We start from the raw sequence: 10,746 nt of genomic DNA, 5'->3' as shown, positions 1-10,746 counted from the left end.
CGACTTTGAACAGTGTGAGCGTGGAGAGTTCACAACTGTTGCGTCCTCAGCTAGCTCGCACAATTTATTTCAGAATGTCCTAAAAATCCAATTCTTGATTCCGTGGTTCAAGCTGAACAAAACGATGTGGCATACAATATGATTCTATAAGGAATGTGGGGGGGTTAGAAAATAACCTCTGTTGCTAAGGAATGTTGGCGTGGTCAGCAAATGACCTCCGTTGCTAAGGAAATCCAAAAGTTTATTTTTGCCGATCTTTCTGAAACTCACGTTGATCTGTTCAGTATGCCCAGGGGACCAAAACGTAAAATGGTTGCTATGGAGATAAAACAAAAAAAGCTGCCATTTTGAAAAAACGTTTTTTTACATCAATTTTTTACAAGAACCTTTGGATTATGGAGCTAAATCGGGGCCAATATTGTTTGAAACCGAAATAAAATATTTAGAAAGAAATATTAATGTTTGGCCGAAAACAAATAGGTTTCAATACTCAAAATTCAAATTCAAAACTTTTTTTTTAGTTTCACATCCTTTCTTTCAGTTTCAAATCTTTTTTTTAATTTCGAATCTTTTTTTTTCAGTTTCAAATCTTTTTTTCAGTTTCAAATCTCAAAATGTTTTGAAATTGAAATTTTGAGTATTGAAACCTATTTTTTTCGGCCAAACATTAATATTCTTTTCAAAATATTTTATTATGTGGGATGGGTCATTGAGATTTCCAAGAAGGCCACAACACAGTATTAGGAGCAGAAAATCAGAAGAAAGTTACTCTGATACACAACTGTGGCTAAAAATCTAAAAACACAAAAATGTGGATACCATTGCCTCTTGCTCCTGGTGTATATTGTGAGGCAGCTGCTGCCTCGTAACCTGAAAACAAACATGCATCAAATTTGTTTTAGATCCAGATATTTGTCGGTCAAATTGAACTTTTTCAATCTTTAAAAGTGGAAATTAAACATGTTAACAACTATTACATTTAGTATAAATACAATTAAATTGAGTAAAATGTACCCCTTTAACCCCTTAATGCCTATTTATTTCCAGTTATCAAAAAAAAAAGCTGCCAAAGGGGGCTTCTCACATAATTGCGACAATAGGCAATAAATGGTTTAAAAGAAAAATAAAAAAAAATGTTTTCCTAAAGTCAGAATTCTTTTACCCTAATATTTCTGGCTAATTATAAGTATTCGATTGATCACCGTTTCCTTTAGTTGCTCCGTATCCACCAGCCTGAGCCCCGTAACCTGCAGAAAACATCATCAGTTAAACCCAACAAATGCATGAAATCTTCCGTAAACTCAAACCACCTTTGATTTGTCCTCCAGATAAAGGTCCAGCTGAAACACCATAACCTGCTAAAAGAATAAAAAAAAATGAGGAAAAAGCTTAAAAAATAATTTGAATTAGCCCAATGTTAAAACAAGTTACCATTAGGCTGTGCTCCATTTCTGTTGAAAAAAACTGCTGGATTTCTTCCTGGTTAAGAAAGCAAAAAGAGACTCAAATGAGTGAAATGCAGTGATTTTATAACCATTTTAAGGGAGGAAAAATTAAAAACATCACTGCAACTAAAGATAAAAAATGAAAAGAAGTGAAACAATGCTGGATTGATTCTGGAACAAATGCAAATTATTATACATTTCATTCAAATTTGTTCAAAAAATCTTCAGAAACTTGCAAAAAAAAGAATTTCCCCTTTTTTAATGAGTGTTTTGTGGTTACCATTGCCTCTTGCTCCAGGTGTATATTGTGAGGCAGCTGCTGCCTCGTAACCTGAAAACAAACATGCATCAAATTTGTTTTAGATCCAGATGTTTGTCGGTCACATTGAACTTTTTCAATCTTTAAAAGTGGCAATGAAACATTCTAACAACTATTACATTTAGTATAAATAAAATTAAATTGAGTAAACTATACCGCTTTAACCCCTTAATGCCTAATTAATAATTGCGACAATAGGCACTGAGGGGTTGAAAGAAAGAAAAAAGCATTTTCCTAAAGTCAGAATTCTTTTACCCTAATATTTCTGGCTAATTATAAGTATTTGATTGATCACCGTTTCCTTTAGTTGCTCCGTATCCACCAGCCTGAGCCCCGTAACCTGCAGAAAATTTTACGTATGTCTTTAATAGGTAAATATATTTAGAGGAAATACGTTTTTTGGCAAACATCATTTCATTTTCTACATTTTACATATTTTTTTGTATATGTAATCAGCCAACAGTTGATTTTATAGACCGTTGCCATGGTTACCGATTTAATGGTTACCGTCACCATGGTAGCAGTTACAGTGGGTACAGTTACGATGGTTACCGTTGCTGTTGTTACCGTTGCCATGGTTACCAAAGAAGAACTGAATTTGATAGGAGTGCTCTAAAGTTCTTTTTTTCTTTTAAGAAAATTATGAATCAAATTTTTTTGTATATTTTTGTGTATTTATTTAATACAGGTAAATACTTTTAGTGGAAATACTTTTTTGGAAAATGTTATCATTTAATTTTCTACATTTTACATATTTTTGGTAAATGTAATCAGCCCACAGCTAATTTTGCATACCGCTACCATCGTAAACATTACCATGGTTGAAGGGGTAACTATTTGCATAGTAACTGCTGCCATGGTAACCGTTGCAATGGAAACGGTTGCCTTGGTAACGGTTGCCTTGGTAACCATGGCGACCAACACCTGGACTCACTCCAGCGTTTACACCGTTACCATGGCGACCAAAACCTGGACTCATTCCAGCACTTTCACCATTACCATGGCGACCAACACCTGGACTCACACCAGCGTTTACACCGTTACCATGGCGACCAACACCTGGACTCATTCCAGCAATTACACCGTTACCATGGTGATCAACACTTGGACTCACTCCAGCGTTTTCACCGTTACCATGGCGNNNNTTTGGTAAATGTAATCAGCCCACAGCTAATTTTGCATACCGCTACCATCGTAAACATTACCATGGTTGAAGGGGTAACTATTTGCATACTAACTGCTGCCATGGTAACCGTTGCAATGGAAACGGTTGCCTTGGTAACCATGGCGACCAACACCTGGACTCACTCCAGCGTTTACACCGTTACCATGGCGACCAACGCCTGGACTCACTCCAGCGCTTACACCGTTACCATGGCGACCAACACCTGGACTCATTCTCATGTTTACACCGTTACCATGGCGACCAACACCTGGACTAATTCCAGCGCTTACACCGTTACCATGGCGACCAACACCTGGACTCACTCCAGCACCTACACCGTTACCATGGCGACCAACACCTGGACTCATTCTAGTGTTTACACCGTTACCATGGCGACCAACACCTGGATTTACTCCAGAATTTACCCTGTTATCATGGCGACCAACACCTGGACTCACTCCAGCACTTACACCGTTACCATGGCGACCAACACCTGGACTCACTCCAGCACTTGAACCGTTACCATGGCGACCAACACCTGGACTCACTCCAGCACTTACACCGTTACCATGGCGACCAACACCTGGACTACACTACAGCACTTTACATATTTTTAGTAAATGTAATCAGCCCACAGCAAATTCTGCATACTGCTACCATCTTAAACATTACCATGGCTGAAGGGGTAACCATTTGCATACTAACTGTTGCCATGGTTCTTCTTCATAATTTTACGCACGTCTTTAATAGGTAAATACTTTTAGCGGAAATACGTTTTTTTGCAAATGTAATCATTTCATTTTCTACATTTTACATATTTTTTTGTAGATGTAATCTGCCAACAGTTTATTTTATAGACCATTGCCATGGTTACCAAGGGCCAATTGAATTTGATAGGAGTGCTCTAAAGTTTTTTTTTTTTACTTTTCAGTAAAACATGGTAACCGCCTCCATGGGTCGCCACAGCGAATCAGTTTCCTCCATCTAAGCCTGTCTTCAGCATCCTCCACTCTAACACCAGCCACCTTCATGTCTTCATTCACTGCATCCATAAACCTCCTCTTTGGTCTTCCTCTAGACCTCTTTCCTGGCAGCTCTAGATTTTAGCATCCTTCTACCAATATATTCACTGTCTCTCCTCTGAACATGTCCAAACCATCTCAGTCTGGCCTCTCTGAATTTATCTCCAAAACCTCTAACATGTGCTGTCCCTCTGATGTATTCATTCCTGATCCTATCCATCCTGGTAACTCCCAAAGAGAACCTCAGCATCTTCATCTCTGCTACCTCCAGCTCTGCTTCCTGTCTTTTCTTCAGTCCCACTGTTTCTAGTCCATGGTTACCAAGGAAGAACTGAATATAATAGGAGTGCTCTAAAGTTCTTTTTTTATTTTCAGAAAAACATGAACCGATTTTTTTTGTATATTTTTGTGTATTTATTTAATACAGGTAAATACTTTTAGTGGAAATACTGTTTTTGAAAATGTTATTTAATTTTCTACATTTTACATATTTTTAGTAAATGTAATCAGCCCACAGCAAATTCTGCATACCGCTACCATCGTAAACATTACCATGGCTGAAGGGGTAACCATTTGCATAGTAACTGTTGCCATGGTAACCGTTGCCATGGTTCTTCTTCATAATTTTACGGATGTCTTTAATAGGTAAATACTTTTATCGGAAAAACGTTTTTTTGCAAATGAAATCATTTCATTTTCTACATTTTACATATTTTTTTGTAGATGTAATCAGCCAACAGTTTATTTTATAGACCATTGCCATGGTTACCGATGTAATGGTTACCGTCACCATGGTAACAGTTACCGTGGGTACAGTTACCATGGTTACCGTTGCCATAATAACCATTGCCATGGTTACCAAGGAAAAATTGAATTTCATAGGAGTGCTTTAAAGTTCTTTTTTTCCTTTTCAGAAAAGCATGTATAGAATTCTTTGTCTTTGTATATTTTTGTATATATATTTACTAACAGGTAAATACTTTTAGCGGAAATACTTTTTTTTTGGTAAATTTAGTCATTCAGTTTTCTACATGTTTTATAATATTTTTTTGTAAATTTAAACAGCCCACAGGATATTTTGTAAAAATAAAAAGTTCTAAATTTACTGATCATTTTGAATGTTTAAAATTACTTTTGAAAAATCTTGTTTCACCATTTTCTTTTTTTCATTTTGACTTTGATCAGTTGTTGAAATACACACCCAGTTGTTTCCCCCCGCGTCCACTCATCTGTTCAGCTGCTTGTCCATAACCTGTGAAATAAGCAAAAAATATATATATTAAAAAAAACAAATCTATTTCTAAATAATTTAAAAGTTCAAATGTAAGTTAAAGAAATGACCTTTCATTCCAACTCCTTTGTTCATTCCAGCTGTGGCTCCATAACCTTTGAAAACAGCTTACATGTGGTGAAACAGGCACCAATATGTTTAAACCTAAGTAGATTTGCATTAATAAAATAATAAAGTTTTTAAAAATTCATTCAACCAAAATAGATCAAGACGCAAGTGTTTAAAGTACTGACCCACTCCCTTGGTGGGATATCCAGCATATCCATTTTGTGGTCTCCCTGTGTGACCAACACCTTAAAAAAAAAAAAAATTACAAAAGTGACACGTTTCTACAAGGTAAGTTCATATCTGTATTTATTAGATTCAACTTCACCTTTCGATGGCATCAGCAATGACCCCACACCTCTGTTGTTCTGTGGTTTATATCCTACAAAATAAGAGTCAAGAAAAGCTTGAGTTTTTATTAAACTCAACATTTTTTTTTAATTTGAGCTAAAAACAGCACAATCCTCATTTAAAAAAGCAATTGTGGACACTATGAAAGTAGATCTAAACACGATCAGAGTGGGACTTTAAAGACAGAAAAGGAACAAGAATTATTCACCATTATTTTGAAGTGCAGCGCCATTGGAAACACCAGAGGACACACCATATCCTGAAAAAGGATTTAGGTCAGCATCCTTGCAGGAATGATCATTTTGTTCACACAAAAACAGTCATACTGTAGCAGATCTTTAAGTTTCAATATGTAAAAATTGAGTTTGTACAGGTAAATATAATATATTGATAATTATGGGATGGGAATCAAAAGTTTTACTTCATCCAATCCTCTTCTCAAGCTGGAAAAATAATGTGTGTGTTAAAAAAAAGTGCATTATTGATATATAAGAGATGAAATGTGTGTACATGTGAAGAGTATTTTGTGTAAATGTGTGTTTTGTGTAGTTTTAATATGTGTGCTTAAGCTCAAAATAAATAAATTGTCATAACGTGATTGTTTTAATGCTTAAGTTTCCCAATAAACTCAGTAAAACACCACAGATATATTTCTTTGCTTATTAAATAGATGAAAGTAAAACATGGAGGATAAATCTGTCTTAATAAATCAACATTGTTTGATTTCTGTGATGCAAAGAAGTTGACTTTTTGGTGAGAAAACTTTTTGTCGTGAATGGGCCGACTGTGCAAACGCAGTAAAACTCTTTCTGTTTTCACGGCAGGTTGTTAGATTTCGACCACTGCCGCCACTGAAGCCACGCCGCCTTTGATTTCCCAGAGTGGGGCAGAGGGCGAGGAGGAAGCGGAACACTAGCACGGATTCTCATCATCACTGGAGAACCACACTGAGACATACAGCTTCAGGATGCCGGGACTCCGTTTGGCATCATTATCAGAAATTCACCAGGCAAACACGAACATCGGAGAAACATTCTTCTTTTGAGTGCAAAAAGTTGCTGAGATAAAAGAGTCTGTTTAGCTTATAGTAATAGATTTATGGCAAAATGATGAAATGATAGCACCTTCAGTTAAATCAGCTCATAATCCGTTTTTTTCCCTGCAGATTAGAGACACAGCGGCACATACAAATGTGTGTTTCACTCAAATAATACTCCACACACCTGTTTGCTTTCCCAAACAGATGTCTTTGCAGCCTAAAATGTCAGTTTTCCGTCAAAAAGGGTCAGTTTTTACATTTTTTCTAACATTTTAACCCTTAAACAACCCATCAAAGACAAAAACAACTAGGATTTTCTTGCCTCAGGGCAGAGGTCTGCAACCTTTTCCAGCAAAAGAGCCATTTGGGCCTGCAAAACTTAATTTTTACCCTTTAGGAAATTTTAATACAACTTTGTATCATTACATTGTCATTTTTTGATAATAAATATGAATTATATTTATTTTAAGGTGCAAATAAAACATAAATATTAAGAATTTTCTCAGTGTAAAGTAGTTTTTTTTTTACTTTTGACAGAAGCTCACATGACTTTCTTTCAAAATAAAAGACTTCCTGTCACAAACAGGAACATTCAAGCGAAGCAAGTGTATTCCTAAACAACCTGACCAAAAAAAAATGCATTTTCTCTTGTTATACTTTAAGTTTAATTTGGTGAGCAGTCATCTTCTTTCTGAATTATCACTGCTGTTAACTAACTGTAGCATAAACAGGATAGGGTAATAATCCAGTAAAAACTTGAAGAATACACAAATCTATTTATTTTAGCCACTCCCCTCTGAATAACTACTAACCATAGTTTTGCAGCATTAGATAAAATGTACTTTAAAGTCCCAAAATAAACTCAGCAATCAGAAACAATCAGAATTTTAACCAAAGTTTTACCTAGTAATTGTAATCTGTGTATTCTGGAGGAAGTATACAAGGCCTAATGATGTCAGCAAGAATATTAAACCCATGACAGTTTCTAGGTTCACCTCAGCCATAAAATGATAAAATTAACTAAAATTAATTAAATGAAACCTAAATTAGCAACCTTTACTTTTAAAAATTACTATTATTTTATTTTTGTTTAACATTGAGCATCTGTGGAGGGATAATAAAGCCACAATAATGCACGGAATGTCATAATATGCTTTAAAAAAAGAGAGTTAATGGATAAAATTACATTAAACATGATTTTTTTAAAATACATTTTTGCTTTGATTTGAATTAATAAAAAAAAAATATTTATATTTTTTCTAAGCACACTTTAGGAACACCTTTAAGTCAACTGTCAAAGTTAGATTTATTTACTTTTATTGCTTATAAAAGCATGCACAGGTGATGATTTTGAAAGATACACAATTATTTTATGACTTTAGTGATTAGAGAAGCAGCAGAAAAAGACTATCTGAGAACTTCTGGTACATTCTTCCAGGGAGGTTAAAGGGTGGCTGATATATTTAAAACCAAAATTTTTTGATTTAGTGTAAATTTTCAACTGTGAACACGATGAACACGATTCCATCAACTGGAATAATGTTATTCGTGTTCGTGTTACAATATGTTAAAGATTTTGTGTTTAAAGGGTTAAATAAAACTTGATTTGTGACCGGTTTTAATGCATTAAAGTCAGAAACATTAATATCATATGATGATGATAATAAGAGTTAAAAAAAAAGCATGTTTCACTTCTTTTATTCTGAAAAACCAATGAGAAATCTTAAATTTGAACTGGTGTGAGACGACTACGTTGTGTAATGGGGCTATATAAATAAAATTTAATTGCATACTGAATTAATAATTAGGTTTTATCAAACTTTTAACCACTTTATGTATTGGGATTCTACTTTAAAGTAGAAAAGTATTTTTTCTTTTCATAGCTGGACATAAATTAAATGGTTAAAAAGTATAATTCATAAAGAAAACAGAAAAATGTAACATTATAGGGCTTGGATTTACTGTAAAATAATCTGAAAAATATTTCGCTCAATTTAAAATGGATTATTTCTAAAAGAACAAGCAGTAGTTTCACAATCAACAACCCACAATCTTAAAATGAAAAATTAACCAGAAGACAAAATGATTAAATTCTCCTATTTTATTAAATAAATGCATCACTTTAGACCTTTCAGATATTCACATTTCAAGAAAAAGACCTCTGAAGACATAAAAACAGATTCTTCCTCTGTTCTGTACTCACCCCCTGAGTGCACCGCCTGCACCAACCAGAGGATCGTTGCACCGAGGATGAGGAGGCAGCGTCGTCTCACCATTGTGGGCCTGAGAGAAACCGCTAACCAGCAGGAACGTCGGGATGCTGAAGGAGAAGATCTGAAGTGAGGTGTTGACCCGGAGCACGAGGGTCTCATATACACTCTGGTCCGAGTGTCCCCTCCTCTGGCCTCCATGTTTGAAGATGTAACCCACTTTTTCACATTTTCATTAGTTATATTGACATTCAGAACAAAAATGAAGGAAAAAAAGTATTTCAGTGTAAGGCATCAGAGTATCAAATAATGAGAAACCAATACAATTCAATTAATATATTTAAAATGCATTTTTAATAAAACAGTAAAATAACATGCTCTGTCATTTTATATATATTTAATGTTTCTTTTTGGTCAGCTTTTGTCAATCATTTGACATGTTGATTTTGTATTACAGAGATATATTTGGTTAAAATAGTTTGATTTTGTTAAATGGGGCAGAAATAAGTTCTTTCTGTCCACTTTCATTTTCATCAAAGACAAGATTATTAAGTAATTTATTGTGTATTATGAAAATTAAATAAATAAAATAGACAAGCAAAGGCTGTTTAGACTGGTTGTGCCATGTCAATGAAAAAAGTGAAAAAAGTCAGAAATATAAAATACTTCTCACATTTTTACAAGCAAATTAAAAAAAATATATCAAAATTGACCGATTACAGTTAAAAAAGAATCCTAATTTCAGGAAATCCTACAAAAATGAACAAGATTAACTATCAGCATCAAGTAAAACCTTTTAAACATCCAATAGAATGCTTCTGAAAAAATTTTAACGCGATTTGTCAGAATTTGGTGATTATACGAGTGTTTTTAGCAAAGGCTAAATCTAATCTTCAATTAGACTCATGCAAAAACTAAAAAAAAAAGTAATGCAGGATAATAAATATGAAAATTTGAATAACGAAAGCTTTAAAAAAATGCAAATTAAGGTACATTTATTGTCATTTAAATAAAGAAAACCTGAGAATTCTTAAAATAGTGCAATAAATCCTTAAAATATGTGAGCTGAAGTCAATTTTCTGGTATTACTTTAACAATATAATTTATTTTATATATTTTTTTTTTTAGCAATGACCGTATAAATATTTATTTTTGATTGAGTAGAACTCCAAAAGCCTTTAAAGTTCAAAGCATTTGGAGAAAACTAAAAGTGAACATAAAGAGAAAGATTTCTCACCTTTCACAGAGATTCCTCACCTTTAGTCCAAATCCTCCTCTTATGAGGTCAAGGAGGGGTTAATGTCTCACCTCGCAGTCCCCCCGGACCTCTCACATACTTGGCCTCTAAACAAACTCAAACAGCGGCTGTCCAGCTTTTCACCAGCTGGTGACAAATGAGGATTTTCATTTATTGGAGCTGATTTGGCTTTAGATCTTTCTGGAAACTCCAGACGGTTGGGGGTTTAGATGATCCAAAATTATCTCCGATAGGTTGCTTTAAATAATGAGGGACATCCCAGAAACTTTTTTTGCAGCCTAGTTCTCAAAAGAAGCCACCTTTTAAAGTAAAAACAAAAGATGGAGGTTTTATTGTGCTTCAACACAAGTATTGCAGTCCTTCGCCTACTTTACACATTTTTACGTTATAAATTTATGGATTATTCTACTGTAATTTACCACACAATGCATTTCATTTGTTACAAAAACAGTTTAAAAGCATGTGGTTTTAAGTCCAGCTCTACACAATTAAATGGGGCCGTATTTGGCAGATTTAACTATATTTTTTAAATCAGAAAAACTGATTATTTTCCTCCTTATCTCATGTTGAACTTCTGTAGGTACTGTCAATAACATTCACT

General features: G+C 34.4%; 1 protein-coding gene across 1 annotated transcript in view; it reads right to left on the bottom strand.

Annotated features, from left to right (window-relative positions):
- Window positions 1-9,080, bottom strand: part of cmn (calymmin) — a 26,436-nt gene extending 17,356 nt beyond the window's left edge. Inside the window, exons 1-12 of the mRNA XM_036216983.1 lie at window positions 8,881-9,080; window positions 5,847-5,897; window positions 5,616-5,669; window positions 5,476-5,535; window positions 5,293-5,337; window positions 5,153-5,203; window positions 2,060-2,104; window positions 1,726-1,776; window positions 1,432-1,479; window positions 1,311-1,358; window positions 1,203-1,247; window positions 820-870 (exon numbers count right to left, since the gene is read on the bottom strand). Of these exons, the coding sequence (XP_036072876.1) occupies window positions 820-870; window positions 1,203-1,247; window positions 1,311-1,358; window positions 1,432-1,479; window positions 1,726-1,776; window positions 2,060-2,104; window positions 5,153-5,203; window positions 5,293-5,337; window positions 5,476-5,535; window positions 5,616-5,669; window positions 5,847-5,897; window positions 8,881-9,049 (718 nt within the window). The 5' untranslated portion in view covers window positions 9,050-9,080. The remainder of the gene's footprint in view (window positions 1-819; window positions 871-1,202; window positions 1,248-1,310; window positions 1,359-1,431; window positions 1,480-1,725; window positions 1,777-2,059; window positions 2,105-5,152; window positions 5,204-5,292; window positions 5,338-5,475; window positions 5,536-5,615; window positions 5,670-5,846; window positions 5,898-8,880) is intronic.
- Between the last annotated feature and the right edge of the window lie 1,666 nt (window positions 9,081-10,746).

This window comes from Oryzias melastigma, linkage group LG19 (assembly GCF_002922805.2).
Source record: "Oryzias melastigma strain HK-1 linkage group LG19, ASM292280v2, whole genome shotgun sequence".
Lineage (NCBI taxonomy): Eukaryota > Metazoa > Chordata > Actinopteri > Beloniformes > Adrianichthyidae > Oryzias > Oryzias melastigma.
This window is presented reverse-complemented; position numbering and strand designations above follow the sequence as displayed.